Source organism: Scardinius erythrophthalmus, assembly GCF_964197995.2.
Source record: "Scardinius erythrophthalmus genome assembly, chromosome: 6".
Taxonomy (NCBI): Eukaryota; Metazoa; Chordata; class Actinopteri; order Cypriniformes; family Leuciscidae; genus Scardinius; species Scardinius erythrophthalmus.
In genome coordinates, this window is record NC_138226.1 from 43,937,013 (window position 1) to 43,954,662 (window position 17,650).

At 40.2% G+C, this 17,650-nt stretch overlaps 1 protein-coding gene across 1 annotated transcript in view; it reads right to left on the minus strand.

Moving 5' to 3' along the window:
• Positions 1 to 9,054: 9,054 nt before the first annotated feature.
• The window catches only part of LOC308692364 (E3 ubiquitin/ISG15 ligase TRIM25-like), a 31,058-nt gene continuing 22,462 nt past the window's right edge, over positions 9,055 to 17,650 (minus strand). Inside the window, exons 2-4 of the mRNA XM_081368300.1 lie at positions 10,261 to 10,420; positions 10,063 to 10,110; positions 9,055 to 9,838 (exon numbers count right to left, since the gene is read on the minus strand). Coding sequence (XP_081224426.1) covers positions 9,288 to 9,838; positions 10,063 to 10,110; positions 10,261 to 10,420 — 759 coding nt within the window. The 3' untranslated portion in view covers positions 9,055 to 9,287. The remainder of the gene's footprint in view (positions 9,839 to 10,062; positions 10,111 to 10,260; positions 10,421 to 17,650) is intronic.

Here is a 17,650-nt window from a genome sequence, read left to right on the forward strand (position 1 = left end):
GGGTAGGTGCAGTGCTCTCCCAACGCTCTTCCACAGACGAAAAGATGCACCCTTGTGCATTTTTCTCTCACCGTTTATCGCCAACCGAACATAATTATGACATTTGTAACAGAGAGTTGTTGGCGGTCAAGTTAGCGTTGGAAGAATGGCGACATTGGTTAGAAGGGTCGGGGGTACCTTTTATTGTCTGTACTGACCACAAGAACCTGGAATACATTCAATCTGCTAAAAGACTCAACTCCAGGCAAGCTCGGTGGGCACTTTTTTTTCTGTCATTTAGATTTTTCTCTCTCGTACCGCCCGGTTTCCATAAACATCAAACCCGATTCTTTATCTCGTATTTTTGATCAATCCGAACGCCCGTCTACTCCGGAGTGCATTTTACCCGAGACTCTATTCATCTCCACACTCACGTGGGAGGTCGAATTGAAGGTCAAGATGGCCTTAGAAGGGGTAACGCCTCCGCCCGGTTGCCCACCAAATCGGTTGTTTGTGCCGGAGGGATTATGGTCCGACGTTATTCGATGGGGTCATTGTTCTAACGTGGCGTGTCACCCAAGAGTAAACCGTACCAACTTTTTGGTCAAGCAACGATTCTGGTGGCCTTTGATGGCTCGCGACATTCGGGATTTTGTTTTGGCTTGTTCGATTTGCACCACTGGTAAGACTTCCAATCGACCCCCAGTTGGGTTACTCCAACCGCTGTCTGTCCCTTCGAGACCCTGGTCCCACATAGCGCTAGATTTTATTACCACCCTTCCAAGGCAAGACGGTTGTTTTGACCGTAGTGGACCGGTTCTCGAAGGCGGCTCACTTTATTCCCTTGCCTAAATTACCCTCTGCCAAGGAGACAGCGGTGACTGTTATTGATCACGTCTTTCGCTTACATGGCCTCCCGACGGACGTGGTCTCTGACAGGGGGCCCCAAGTTGTGTAAATTACTGGGGGCCACTGTCAGTCTGTCCCCGGGTTACCACCCCCAGAGCAATGGTCAAACCGAGAGAGCCAACCAAGATTTGGAGAGAATGTTGCAATGTGTGGTGTCTAAGAATCCTTCCTTCTGGAGCCCGCAACTATGCTATTACTATTACTAAACTATTTCTATTGTGGAGTACGCACACAACTCATTACCAGTGTCATCTATGGGCCTATCTCCGTTTGAGTCAAGTTTAGGGTACCAGCCACCAATTTTTCCTTGCCTGGAATCCGAAGTCGCGGTCCCCTCTGCTCACGCCTTCGTCCAGAGGTGCCACCGCACATGGACCAGAGCCCGTGAAACTCTGCTCCAGCTGGGGGCGCGCACCAAGGTTAAGGCTGATCGCCACTGGTCAAGACCTCCCGTATACCTTGTCGGTTCCAAAGTGTGGCTTTTCACCAAGAATATTCCATTCCGCTCCGCTCCGTTTCTAACAAGTTAGCTCCTAAATTCATTGGCCCGTTTCCTGTCACCAAAGTCATTAGTCCGGTGACAGTCCGACTCAAACTTCATCCTGCGTACAGGAGAATTCATCCCGTGTTCCATGTGTCCAAATTAAAACCCGTATTTTATTCTCCCATTAATCCGCTGGCTCCGGTTCCTCCACCGCCGCGATTCGTAGATGGGGAACCAACCTATTCGGTAAATCGTATTCTGGACTTGAGATGGAGGGGATGCGGATTTCAGTATCTGGTGGACAGGGAAGGTTACGGTCCGGAGGAGAGAAGTTTGGTTCCTGCTAGGGACATCCTGGATCAGTCCCTTATTGATGATTACAATCAATAGGTAGGTTCTCCTGGGAGCGCCTGTTTTGAGTCTGGTTTCTGTTTGCACATTAAAGAACCAGTTAACTTGCTTTTGCCTCCGCTGTTCTTTTTCCCATGATAAAATTGAAGAGAAGTGGATTTGGATGGACATCGAAAGAAAGAGCTAGGAAATATGGCTTGGAGTCTATAGATTTCACTAGGAGTTCCCCAATTAGTAATATTCCACCATGGCTTTATCCAGCAACAGAAGTAGATATTAATGTAAAATTTAAAAAAAGTGGGTAACAAAGCTAGTCTATATGTAATAAATAAGAGTTTCAACTACCTTAAAATTTACACAGATGGGTCAAAGAATAAGCAAGGGAGTGCGGGAACCGGTGTATTCATTCCTGAGTTTAAAATATCCATTGCTAAAAGACTTTCTGATTATTTATCACTTTACACAGCAGAATTAGTGGCAGTTATAATTGGGTTATGTTGTATTACAAATTTAATAAATGTTTAATTTAGGTTCCAATACAATAGTATATAAACTGAGAGAGTTTAGTAGACTGAATTTAGCATTTGAGGTATAAATGATGATTACCGAGTTTCCAGAAAGAGATTCCTGCCAGATCTGTTTTCTCTATTGTTAGTTAAATGAGTCAGATTACTGAGACTCTCACCTTTTGTCCTTAATGGCTCTTGGAGCCTGAGCCCCAGCCCCAGTCGTTGAATATTTAGGCTGATTGGATTATCATCTATGCATTTGAATAGTTATGCTGATTGGATTAGGACCGGTAACACTCTAGAGTCTAGGGTGGGTTCCTAAACCTATATACTTCATTTACATGCTTTGCTCCGAGTGTATCCTCTATGTAAATCCCTCCCCCTTGAAATGTATATAAACTACAATGTCTGCTGCCATAGTTAGACTTGATGACTACAGCAATGCACAGCGAGTTCTCAATAAAGTGTAATTTCTGTTGAAAGATATTCCAACGTCTCCTGGTCTCTGCTTTGGTGAAGGAAAAGTTTCCAACAGTTACATTGGGTTGAAGAGGTTAAACCGGATAGGGTGGTAATTTGCTCTGATTCAATCACTGTTTTGGGAAGCATCCAGTCAAGGAAAAGGGATAGAGATGATCTTATCATATAACTTTTTCAAAATTGGTTTAGGATCAATAGATATGATATTGATGTGCAGTTTTGTTGGGTGCCAGCTCACGAGGGACTGAAAGGAAATGAGGGTGCTGACTTGCAAAACAAGAAATTACAATATCAATTACATTAGGAAAAGGAGAAGTGAAAGCCCTGATTAAGAATAAAGATATGGAGATTCGGCAGGAAAAGTGGGATAAAGATTTGAAAGGAAGGAGATATTATAAAATTAAAAAAATCAGTTAAAACAAATTTCTATAAATATTAACCCTAACACTAACAGAAGAGAGGAAATAATAATAAAAGACTCAGATTAGATCACACAGGATTAAATACTACATTGGCTGTTCTAGGGAAAATAAATAGTAATAAGTGTGCTAACAGTGGAGATAAAGAAAATGTAGATCATGTCATCATGCACTGTTCCATATATGAATCTGACAGAAGAAACTTACATGACAAAGTAAGAGAAACAGGACAGGTGTGGGATCTAAAAGGGTTTTGGGAACAGAACAGGGGAAGAAGGGGTAAGAGAGATCAGGCACTTTTCACCTTTTTAAAATGCACTAGATTGAATAATAAAAGTGACATGGTGATACACACTCTTGTACAGTAGGGGGCGGTATGCACCTTTAAAAGTTGTTTGCCAGATCCGCCAGAAATTATTATTATTATTAGAAAAAGAAGAAGATGAAGAAGAAGAAGCAGAAGAAGAAGAAGAAGAAGAAGAAGAAGATGATGATGATGAAGAAGAAGCAGAAGAAGAAGCAAATGATGAAGAAGAAGCAGAAAAAGAAGAAGAAGAAGAAAACGAAGAAGCAGAAGAAGAAGCAGCAGAAGAAGAAGAAGAAAACGAAGAAGCAGAAGAAGAAGAAGAAGAAGAAGCAGAAAAAGAAGAAGAAGCAGAGGAAGAAGAAGAAGCAGAAGAAGCAGCAGAAGAAGAAGAAGAAGCAGAAGAAGAAGAAGCAGAAGAAGAAGCAGCAGCAGAAGAAGAAGAAGAAGAAGAAGAAGCAGAAGAAGAAGCAGAAGAAGAAGAAGAAGAAGCAGCAGAAGAAGAAGTAGCAGAAGAAGAAGTAGCAGAAGCCGATAATGCACCCTGAACTGGCAGGTTGTTATAGGGGATTATATAAACGGGTTTTAAGGGGATTTCCGGAACTTATGACTGTTCAAGACTTCGGATTTGTCCATAAAATGACTAATGAATTATGAGAGGATTTACAAAGATGAAGACCTCAAGAACTCAGATTGTGAACACAAGGCTGACATGAGGAGATCAAGGCAGACGCTGATTCTCAGGAACGGCCTCTCCGGTGTTAGATGCTCTTGCTATTAGCATTTCCTGCAGACAAAGCTTGTTAACGATTTGTCTTTGACTTTCTTTTCTTTTTATATATTAGTACTTTGTATGTCAATACAATACAATCTGCCAATCTGCGTCCCATTCTCTCATCCTCACACACACCTCTCTCTCTTTCTGTGGGTCTATGGAATTGTCAGTCAGCAGTCAGTAAAGCTGACTGTATTCCAGCCTTTGCATCTCATTCTACTCTTAGTATCTTAGGCTTGACGGAGACCTGGATTCGTCCAGATGACTCAGCAACCCCCGCTGCTCTCTCTGGCAATTTCTCTTTCTCTCACTCCCCTCGCCAGTCTGGGAGGGGTGGGGGTACAGGGTTTCTCATTTCTAACAATTGGAAATACTCAGCGTTCTCTTCTCTATGCAACAACAACTCATTTGAATATCATGCTATTACACTTACAACTGCCAATAAGATCCATATTGTAGTCATTTATCGCCCCCCAGGTAGTGATGTATGTCTCGAGACCGGTCTCGAGACCACTTTTACGTGGTCTCGGCCTTGTCACGGCCTTGACGGTCTTTGGTCTTGGTCTTGTCTTGGTCTCGGACCTCTCGGTCTTGTCTAGGTCTCGCTGTCTCAGACCGACATAGTGGTCGGGGGATTTAGCAATACAATACTACAATATCCACGACGAAACAACGTTCGATAATGCAACATTATTATCTGCAACAGAACGGATTGAAGCGCGCGTCCGAGTCAAGACAGTGCGCCGTGTGCGCGAGGCGCGAGTCACACGAGAAAACACTTTATCCGCGCCACTGATCGCAGCGGCAACGAGCACTTTGATCACTTGATTTAAAAAACACATATCAGTGACATGATGGGTTTTAACTTCATTCAGGAGATTTTGGGTAACTGCACAACTGACAGATGACTTTGAGCGCACCGCCAACGTGTGTGTGTGTGTGTGTGTGTGTGTAACCATAGCGACAAACTTTCGACCAACTTTCGGATCCTGCACTTAAGCCTATAATTTCGTTTTTAAACATTTTATTATGCATTTAAAAGTTGCAGAATGGATTCATTTGGACTGGAGACTCCGAAATCAGCAGAGATAGGCAGGCATTTGCTTAGATGAATTTGTGTCTTTGATATCTGTCTGTGTGTGTGCGTGCGTGCGTGTGTATGTATGTGTGTGTGTGTGTGTGTGTGTGTGTGTGTGTGTGTGTGTGTGCGTGTGTGTGTGTGTGTGCGTGTGTGTGTGTGTGTGTGTTGTTTTATTACAGTTTTGTATTTAAGATGGCGTTAGACTAAATAAATGGTCTTTTAAATATCATCTGCATATCTCTGTTGTGTTGACTAAACATTAGGCCTAATCCAAGTTTATAATTGTGTATCTTTAATTTTATGTTACGATTTCATCTACACATTAAGTATAATTTCAATTGGTTACATATTTCTCATTCTTTAGACAACTTTGTTGGAGGAGCAAGATGGTGTTGGAGGTGTTTGATGTTTTGTCAGATGAACCAGTCAGTACCAGTCATGTCAGTCCTCAACAGTACACAAAAGTTAAGGGAATCTAATAGTGCAGTAACAACTGTCATGGAATTGCTACACATAGTTGATCTCACCCAGTCTGCAAAAATATTTACAGTGAGCTCACAGTCACACACATGACATGGTCTGTCTCTGTATTGTTCTGCCTGTGTAGTTGAAGTAATACCGTCTAATATGTACTGAATGTAAACTGCGGCTGAACCCTAGTATGCTGCTGTTCTTGAATTCATACAAGTTATTGCTTAGCTTCAACACTAGTCTGTTTTTTTTCCCTCCGGTCTCGACTTGGTCTCGGTCTTGGTCTCGACTTGGTCTTGGTCTTGACTTGGTCTGTCTTGGTCTTGGTCTTGGTCTTGTCTTGGTCTCGATACCCTCTGGTCTTGGTAGTGTCTTGGTCTCAGTTTAGGCGGTCTTGACTACAAGTCTACCCCCAGGTAAGCTGGGTAACTTCGTAGAGGAGCTGGATGTGCTGCTCTCCTCTTTTCCTGAAGACGGCACCCCACTTGTAGTCTTTGGTGACTTCAACATTCATATTGAAAAGCCGCATGCAACAGACTTCATCTCTCTCCTAGCCTCCTTTGATCTCAAACGACTCATCACCACAGGTACTCACACATCAGGCAACCAACTGGACCTGGTTTACACACGCAACTCCATTACAGACAACACTTTGGTGGGACCTCTCCATGTTTCAGATCATTTCCTCATCACTTTCAGTCTACAACTCTCTACCCCTGCACCACCAACACCCCACCAGTCACTTTCAGACAAAATCTGCGCTCACTTTCACCCGTCCATCTTTCCTCTGCCGTGTCATCTTCTCTTCCCTCACCCTCACAATTCTCATCTCTGAATGTGAATACCGCAACGGATACCTTATGCTCCACTATAACCTCTTCTCTAGACAATATCTGCCCTCTCTCCTCCAGGCCTGCACGCGCTACTCCCTCCAACCCCTGCTTATCTGAGGTCCTTCGTGAACACCGGACCGAACTCAGGGCAGCGGAGAGGAAATGGCGCAAATCAAAATACACATCTGACCTGAGTATGTATAAATCTCTCCTCTCTTCCTTTTCTGTTGATGTTCATGCTACAAAATCTTCCTACTTCAACAACAAGATCAACAGCTCCTCTAACACATGATCACTCTTCAAGACATTCAACTCTCTCCTCTGTCCACCTCCACCACCACCCGCCTCCTCTTTAACTGCTGACGATTTTGCTAACTTCTTCACCAACAAAACAACTACTATCAGCAATTAGTTCTCAGCTCCACACACACAGGAACCCAGACCGACCTCTTCCACAGCCAATAACCCTCTCTCCTCCTTCTCTCCACTAACCGAGGAAGAAGTATCTACACTTCTCCTCTCCAGTCATCCTACCACCTGTCCTCTAGACCCCATCCCCTCACACCTTCTACAAGTCATCTCTTCCACACTTCTACCAGCACACACACACATCATCAACTCATCCCTTCAGACTGGCATTTTCCCTACTGCATTAAAGCAGGCTCGGGTAACTCCACTGCTTAAAAAACCAACACTAAACACATAATTTGCAGAGAATTACAGACCTATCTCTCTCCTACCATTCATTGCGAAAACACTTGAAAGAGCTGTTTTCAACCAAGTGACATCTTTCTTGTCTCTGAACAACCATCTGGATGTCAACCAATCCGGCTTCAAGAAAGGGCACTCAACTGAGACTGCACTACTGTCGGTCACAGAAGCAAAAGCTGCTTCTAAATCCTCAGTTCTCATTCTCCTGGATCTATCTGCTGTCTTCGACACTGTGAATCATCAGATCCTTATGTCCAGCCTCTCATCACTGGGCATCACAGGAACTTCACTCCACTGGTTTGAGTCCTATCTCAGAGGTAGGTCCTTCAGGGTTGCATGGAGAGGCGAGGTATCCAAAGCTCATCAGCTGACCACAGGGGTTCCTCAGGGTTCAGTTCTTGGTCCCCTCCTCTTCTCCATCTACACCACATCACTGGGACACATCATACAGGCACACGGTTTCTCCTACCACTGCTATGCTGATGACACACAGCTCTTCCTCTCATTTCATCCAGATGATCCCACAGTAGCTGCACGGATCTCAAGCTGCCTGGCGGACATCTCCACATGGATGAAGGAACATCACCTGCAGCTCAACCTGGCAAAGACTGAGCTTCTCTTCCTCCCTGCCAATCCATCGCTACAGCACGACTTCACCATCCAGCTAGAATCATCATCAATCACCCCATCAAGGTCGGTCAGAAATCTTGGAGTAACGTTTGATGACCAGCTGACCTTCACAGATTACATCTTAATGACAGCTCGATCATGCAGGTGTGCACTGCACAACATCAGGAAGATCAGGCCTTTCGTAACTGAGCATGCAACACAACTGCTTGTCCAGGCCCTGGTCATCTCTAGGCTTGACTACTGCAATGCTCTTCTGGCTGGACTTCCATCATGTGCAACTAAACCTCTACAAATGATTCAGAACGCTGCAGCTCATCTTGTCTTCAACGAGCCCAAGAGAGTCCACGCCACTCCTCTGTTCATCTCACTGCACTGGCTACCTCTCGCTGCTCGCATCAAGTTCAAGGCATTGACGCTTGCTTACAGATCTGTCACAGGCTCAGCTCCCTCCTACTTCCACTCGCTCCTACGAGTCTACATCCCTACCAGAAGCCTACGATCGGCCAATGAGCGGCGTCTCATGGTTCTATCAAAGAGAGCCACAAAAATCACTTTCCAGAACATTCTCATTCACAGTTCCATGCTGGTGGAACGCTCTCCCCACCCTCATCTGGAATGCAGAATCCCTGACAACATTCAAAAGACAGCTGCAAACCCATCTCTTCCGTGAGCAATTAACCTCATAAGAAATAAACTTTCATTTTCCTTTGAATCCTTGCTTATCGGGCTTATGCTACTCTGAATAATGCCTGAACTTCGTATTTTGAGCACTTCTTGCGTTGTTTTTGCCTCTTCACGATGACTCTCTTAATGTAGTCCTAATTTGTAAGTCGCTTTGGACAAAAGCGTCTGCTAAATGACTAAATGTAAAATGTATGTAAACTATTTAATCTGTGCCAAAAGTCTCCAAGATTGAGCTGAACTGAACACGGAGAAGTCTTCTGTGACCTATTTACTGTAAGTGTGAAAATTCAGATGCTTATGATTTAGGACAGATTTGACTTTAACCTTACTAACCTGATAATAATCAAAATTAGGTAAAAGGTGTTCAAAAATTGTGCACCATAAAAAATACATATGCGCATATACATATACATATACACACACATATACACAATAATGAGACAAAATGTTTTTATTGAGTTTAGCAAGGAATATTATATCATCTTCAAGCTCAGCACTTACTCAACCATAATCTGAACATGTTATTTCACTGACAGAAGCTTAGCTGTAGTATTAATGTAATAAAAAAAAAGAAAAGTAAGAGACTCTATAACATCTCAGCGTTTATGATTTATCATGCAGCTCAAAGTATTATGGGTAGAATCTCTCTACAATCTATCCTGATTCATCAACACAGTTTCACTGATGATCCACTATAAACCCCAAACCCAGGATAGAGCGGTTGAGTGAATGTGGTCTGGACTGTGTGGATGAGGCTCATCGTGTCAGAGACGCTGTAGAAGGACAGAGTTCCTGCACTGTGATCCACATACACTCCTATTCTACTGTGATCCACACACACTCCTATTCTACGGCTGATGGGCTTCACAGGGAGTTTAGTCTCTATGTTATTGTGTATGAAATAATACCTGGAGGAAGAGCATAACAAACTCCAGGACTGATCATTACGTCCAAACCCACACTTTATACCCCGTCCCTTCCTGCTGATGCTCTTATATGAAACAGATATACACACATTAATCTCACTCCACTCAATCTCCCAGTAACAGCGTCCACTCACACTCTCTCTACAAAACACCTGCCACACATCATCAAATCTGTCTGGATGATCAGGATACGACTGAAGCTTTGGGTAAGAGCAAGTAATCACTCTGTTCTCCTCAGACAAACGGAGGTGTTTATTCACTGTGTTCAGATCCAGATTGAGCTGATGGGAATCTGATGGAGATAAAACACATCAGAATCAGGAATTATGAATCTGTCTGATCTTTTAATGTATCTGAACTCTTAATGTTCAATATATCATCAGTGTCTCAGTGCAGTTTACCAGATATATTTACATGATCAACTCTAAAACTCTTCTGTCATGCTTTCTTTCACTTCTCCAGGAAGAACATGAACACACTCAGTGAGTTTTTCTGCTTGTTTTCTCAGTGACTTACATTGTAGGAAGTCGTTCCTGGTCCTGGGAACAATGTTGGAGAAAGTGACTGTGGAAATCAACAGACATGAAGAGTGTGATTATCATGACAAGAGAAAATGATCCCTGCATCCGTTCCTAAGACATTTCTAATATGATCGTCTACATGATCTGAGATGATGGAGGATCATTCCTGAGAGCAGAATCTCCAGGACTTTACCTCTGTCAGAGATCTTCTTCAGCTCCTCTTTGCAGAAATCCTCCAGTTTGTCTCTCAGCTGATGGGCAGATTCTCTCACGCCATCAAAAGAGGAGAGAGAACTGAAGGGATTGTCATTTACATCTGTAGATTCAGGAGGAGCTGAGAGAGACTGGAAACTCTAGAGAAAACAGAAATGAAAGCTCATCACCTCCACACTTCATCAATAACCTGCTCTACTGTCAGATTTGTGCGGCTCTTGTTGATCTTTAGTAACTCTCCTCAATCCAGCACTTTCACAGCATCAGCTTCATTCTTCTCATATTCATTATGTGACATTAGAGATACAAGTTCTATCGTTTGCCATTTACACTATATGTAAACTTCCTAGGAATCAATTTAAGCTCAATATTAGCTTGAGAAATACATGATTTCTTTTTTTTTTTTTTTTACTTGTCTTTTTATTTCATTTTATGAAGTGCAGTCATACAGTGTCACAAATGAACTTTTTGATTGTACAGCAAGGTGCCACGGGCAAGTCCACAAACAGAACAGCAGTCCACAGACATCTCTCATCCTAACCATAACACATTTGCAAATGACCAATGCATTAAGATAAATAAATAAATAAATAAATAAATAAAAATAATAATAAAAGTAAGGAAAATATATGATATTCAGAGAAGAAAAGAAAATGAGAATACACAACATAAAAGTGTGCACAAATGTGCATGCACAAATCTCTATGGAATAAATAAATAAATAAATAAATAAATAAATAAATAAATAAATAAATAAATAAATAAATAAATAAATAAATAAATACAATTCTGCATATCATTCATATCAAATGAAAATGTAGGGCAATGGATGACCATTTATTTAGGAATACATCTGATTTCAGTTGTAATAATGCTGTTGTATGTTCCATGTTATAAACTTCTTGGATTCTTTCCCTCCATTGTGCAACCGTTGGAGGGTATGGCTTCAGCCAGGAGGCTGTAATTACCAAACATGTTTGGCTGTTCTCTTCAAGATCAGCTGGCAGTACCCCCAGCACAAAGTATGATGTTTTTTTTTATTTATTTTTTTACATTTTTCCAATATTCTAATATCTTAGGGCAGTCCCAAAATATATTTGTGTGGTCCCCCACCAAGCCACAGCCCCTCCAACAGCCGTCTGAGATTTTACTCCATTTTGATTTTATGAATGGAGTTCTAAAATATCTTTTTCTAATTTTCCATCCAAATTCCTTCCAGTTTGGATGACTGGTTGGTCTGTGTCCTTGACTGCATGAAGTCTCCCACTGCTTATCTGTAATTATTGTGTTCATTTCTAGTTCCCATTTTTCTTTAATGTCTAAATTATTTTCTTTAAATTCTTCCTGCAATATCTTGTAAATATGTGATATAAACTTTGTCTTTACTGTTCCTTTTGTTATTGATATAAAAAAGTGCTCTATTTTTATTGGTAGGGAGCAGAGCTTTTCCCATTCTTGATGGTTTTGCAAGTAATGTCTAATTTGTAAGTACATAAAGAAGTCTTGGTTTGGTAAATCATATTTCTCTTTTAGCTGATCAAATGATTTCAGGACTGCTCCGTCAAACAGCTGGTCCAATACAACTAGACCCCTTTCTTTCCACTTCAGGAATCCTTTGTCCAGCATAGCTGGGGAGAACTCAGTTGTTTGCTATCATTATAGCTCTGGAAATAGTCTTGGGTAGTTGTAATTTTTTCCTCACAATTGACCATATTTTTAGGGTGTTTTTACTCCATACATTAGCATTCTTCTTTTTCCCCCATATGTCTTGGTTTAGGAATGGGATTGAATCTAATGGCAAATTTGGGCATTCACTCTGCTCCATTCCAACCCATACAGTGTCAGTGTCTTGGACAGAGCCGCCTTAACCTAATGTTAGGCCCCGGGGCTGAGAGGTTTTGTAGGCCCCCCATCCCCTCGATTTATAGAGTCTAATTTAAAAAAAAAGTGTAATATCTAATCTACATCACAGAATGCATTAGTTTCTTTCGAGACCTACAACAGTGAGTTTTTTAATATTGTTTTCAATTTTAATATTGTTATTAACATATCACTGAGCACATAAACACAAGACACTTTATTTAACAACCACACACAGCAACTAAATTTCGCGAGCGACAAATAGGAAAGAAGCCTTCAGTGGAGCTCAGCTCCCGTCACCGTCTGGAGTGCAGTGCAGGCAAGACAGAAGAGTTCGAGGGCGATTTCACAGACTTATGACTTGACTGTAACTAACCACAAACATGGATATAATAAAATGATGCATGGAAAAGAAACTGTCGACAGTCTCAGTGAGTTTATGCTGGATTTAGTGCGTAAATCATTTTGTTTACAAATTAGACGCTTTGCAGTTGTTATAAAGATTTTATTTTGGATGTGTTCATTGTGATTATATTGGCTGGGTTTATTAAAGTTTATAAAATTGAAAGGATCATTGCTTGGGGCATTTGGAAACAAAGCTTGTCTATTTCTAAATGTAATCGCGTGCATCGCTGATGATTATACTGTCCGTGTGTTGAAAAAAATTTAGATTAAACACACTCGCAACAGACACACCCCAAAGCGGAGACGTTACAGCGTTGCCAGCGGCACTGAGCGGACTTTTGCCGCTGTAGTGGACACGCACCGTAAATAAATTTATAAACTGTAGTCTTATAAATCAGCCTCATTTTATGTGGCACATCAATTTCCCTTTGTTGGCTTTAAGCAGTTTAGATAGATCTGTCGTTATAATAATTCCAAAATATCTGAATCCCTGAGACCAGTGGAAATCAAGCCTTTCTGATAATTGGATTGGCCAATGTCCAACTAACATCATTGCCTCTGACTTTGATTGGTTGATTTGATAACCAGAGAGTTCTCCATATTTCTTTAAGGTGTCTAGCAGTAAAGGGACAGAAAAAACTGGATCCCTTATATAGGTCAGGATATCGTCTGCATAAAGAGATACCTTGTGCTCCTTATTTCCCATGTCTTTAATGCCTTTTATTTCCTCATTCTGTCTTATACAGGTAGATGCTGCCAGGGGTTCAATATTTATAGCAAAGAGCAGGGGGCTAAGACAGTCCCCTTGCCTCACGCCCCTCTGTAGGTCAAATAACTCAGAACGGCATCCGTTTACTCTGACACGAGACTTTGGATTTCTGTAAATAACTCTGACCCAATTTACAAATTTTGGATGGAATCCCATTACAGATAGTGTTTTGTACAGAAAGTCCCAATTTACAGTGTCAAATGCTTTCTGTGCATCAAAGCTTATTAACATTGATGTTTGCTTGTCTCTTTTAGTGCAAGTAATGATGTTTAGGGTTCTTCTTATATTGCTAGCACCCTGTCTGTTAGGAATAAATCCTGTTTGATCTGGCTTAATCAGAGTAGTAATATGTCTTTGAACTCTCTGTGCTAGAATACTTGTCAGTATTTTCTGATCGTTGCATATCAAGCTGATAGGTCTGTATCCCTCACAGAGCGTTGGGTCCTTCCCTTCTTTATGAATCACAGCAGAGGTGGAAAGAGTAATAAAATATTTTACTCAAGTAAAAGTACTATTACTACAATTTTTTTTTACTTAAGTACAAGTAAAAGTACCGGTCGAAAAATCTACTCAAGTAAAAGTAAAAAGTAGCTCATTTAAAATGTACTCAGAGTAAAAGTAACTGAGTTACTTTTTTAACAGCGGGGGTGGGTTGGGGAGTCCCCCGAGTAGGGTTGTAAAGGTATGAGATTTTCACAGTATGATAACCGACTAATATAATGGTATTAAACAATTATTAAATATAAAAACTGTATTATTAAATTAGGGTTATTATTATCATCAGTTAAAATGACAGTTACAGTAAATGGGATGAAAACAGTATTTTTGGAAACATTTGTTTTGTTTATTAAAATTTCAATAAAACATGTCTAATCAACTAATTTCAATAAATGATTATGAATTTGATTAAAGGAGTAGTTAACTTTAAAATGAAACCAGCCCATGATTTACACACCCTCAAGTCATGTATATGACATTCTTCTTTCAGACGAATACAATCAGAATTATATTAAGTCAAGTCTCCTTCATTTATACAGCGCTTTAACAATATAGATTGTTTCAAAGCAGCTTTACAGAGATAATAGGAGATTACAGTAACAGAGAGTGTTTTGGCTTTACAGCCGCTCTAGAATAAAGTTATTGTCCAGCTAAAGTTAGTTTTTGATTCATTCATTTTTGATTGATTCGTTGCGAAAAGCACATTAGTTATTAACTTAGGGGCCGCTAACACGACACCGCTTTAACAGAAAACAGAAAACTTTAATGTGTTCTGGCCGTTCATTTGCACGACAACAGTGTTTGGAGCTCGAGAATGTGAACCTTGAAATAGGTTACAAGGTGCAAGCTTTGAAAATTTTTGAAAAACGCTATCATCTCTGTCTAAACTTCAAAAATGTGAATCTGTGAAAACGCTGACGGCGTTCACATGCGTATTACGTGTTTAATCTATAGGTATGTGCATTTGAATGTGTGCATGCGAGTAGTCTTTCTTTACAAATTGACCTCACCAAATTACTTGTCTGACCTGCATAATACAAAAAAAAATTTGTCGCTTCCGCGTATCCATGCGAACTGGAATCATTTTGATAATGTTTTATCTGTACAGAGGTGAAGGAAGCCTCTGATATTAATAAACACCCTGACGCTTCCTAGCTTGATAATGGCTGTGGATTGCAACCATCAGTTTGAAGCTCATAAAAGTGCATCCATCCATCCATCATAAAAGTGCTCCACATGGCAACGGGGGGTTAATAAAGGCCTTCTGAAACAAAACGTTGAGTTTGTGTAAGAAAGATATTCATATTTAAATCTTTATGAAGTAAAATAACTAGTTTCCGGCCAAACGAACATATGTATTCGACTTAAATCTAAAGCGCAACTTATGCGAGTAATGCGACGTACTGCTGATATTTATGCTACGCCAGGACGCACTACTTCTGACGTCATGAGTTGCGTTTAAGGTGTAAGTAGACTGCGTATGGTGTACTTTTTTGAGCTTTAAACTGATGGTTGCAATCCACTGCCATTATAAAGCTCAGAATCATCAGAGTGTTTATTAATATAACTCCGATTGTATTCGTCTGAAAGAACAAAGAAGAAAGTTAAATAGCCTGCACCTAGGATGGTTTCAGGGCTGATAAATCATGGGGTAATTTTCATTTTAATGTGAACTACTCATTTAACAACTTCTTTATCATTAATAATTTATTAAAATGTTCAAGAACAAGACTTCTATGAAATGTATTTAATTCAGAAAAATCCTTTTTGTTTTTATGATTTAAAACAAATATATTATCCAAAACGGTGGTTTATCAAATAAAAGTTTAACACATTTTTTTATCCTTTTATTTTTTGGCAAAGTGCTGCAAAACAGATTTACTCAATTAAACCATGGACAAAAATCCTTAAATAATGTTTAAATAATCTGTATTATTATTGTTGTTGTTAATATTATTATGAGAAGTACATTCTATTGTAGGCCCACAACAGTTATGTCATCATTTCTTCGTAGTTAAACCAAACTTTTATTTTGATGGGTTGTAATGAAGTCCTGTTTCAGAGTGTAGGCTATTTGACAAGGTTTTTCTCAAAGGTCATTCTCTCAGAGCAGCTCTGGAGATGTTCATGTTTTCATGTTCTCATATTGTTTGTGAGCTGCTGAAAACACTATTAGCGCGTCGCGTACTTGAGTAATGTAGTAGACGAAACGGCTCGTCTCATTCGCACTGATTCACACAGACACGCAGATTATACATTTATATAGCAGTCTCTTGTGCTTTAATATATAGACTACAGACCATGTCGCAATTTGATTTATTGTACAGCTTTACTTTCATGTGTTTTACGTGACGTCTGCGTTACTGTAGGCTAAATTCCATTTTCATGATAATAATGAAACTCCGGGATTCCCTCTGCATCACAGAAATCCTTCGACCTTAAATTATAAACGGGACATATCTTAATCTGCACGGAGGGATGGTGTTCCCGAACACGTTCTATGTGTTTCCTTCTTTTGCAGCCAATTTGCGTCCACAATTTTTGCAAAATGAATAGGCTATGCTCGAGGCTCGAGGACAACCACGCGTTCGTTTTTCTATATCCAAAGTATCCCCATACTTACCTGGGGTTCGCCTCACGTGTGTGTGTAAAGAATCTGTGTTGTCCGTCTCCATATTTTTTGTGGTTTTTGCGTGTCTGTTCTCCCGCCCTTCAATCAATCAATGCTGAGCACGAGCGCGCGTGCTGTAGGCTAGTTCATTTTTTTTAATAATGATTTTTTTTTTTTTACTCAGTAACGGATACGTTTTAAAATGTAGCGAATTACAATACTTTAAACAAAACATACTTAAGTAAAAGTAAAATTACAGATTTTAAAAACTACTTAAAAAAGTAGAAATACACAAAAAAACTACTCAATTACAGTAACGCGAGTAAATGTAATTCGTTACTTTCCACCTCTGAATCACAGATATAATGGCCTGTGACCATGTCTCCGGATGGTTGTTCTATAGGGAGAATCTAAACACCTTGGTTAGTATGGGCACTAGGTCATTTATGAAGCATTTGCAAAATTCTCAAAGAAGCCCATTTACTCCTGGTGATTCGTTGCTTTTTAATCTTTTTATAGCATCTCTTATTTGTTTCTGTAATTGGTGTTATCATTTGTATTGATGCTTCCTCTGATAATGTGGGGAGATTTAAAGCAGTCAGGAAGGTATCAGCATCCTTTCTTGATGTTTGTAATCTGGGTTCTTTGTATAAGTTTTGGTAGAATGATGCAAAGGCATCTGCTACTTCTTTGGGTTGAGATACTGTTCTACTCAATGTAGGGTGACAGATCTTAGAAACAGTACGATTAGCTTGAGCTTTGCGAAGTTGAAATGCTAGAAGGTGACTACTAGCTTTATTCCCCATCTTGTATTACCTCTGTTTGGAAAATCTTAAAGACCCTTCTGCTTTATATGACAGGAGTTTGTCCAAAGCTTTTCTTGTCTCCCTAAGTTCTGTAGCAATGTTACTCGTTCTTGTAGATTTGTGTTGTGTCTCTAAAAGCTTTATTTTATTTTCCAGGTTTAAATGTCGCTGGCTCTTTATTTTTGATGATATTTGTATGATTTTCCCTCTTATAACTGCTTTCGCCATTATCATTGATCTCAAAATATTCTTTTAGGGTTTTACTTAAATCTTCTGCTATTTCTGACTTTCAGCAGTGATACGTTTAGCCTCCAATATCTGAAAAAAGAGTGCATGCCTAGATCTACTTTCAGCACAATGGCCCTCATTTATCAAAAGTGCGTACACCAAATTTCCAGCGTACACCTGGCGTACACCCAAA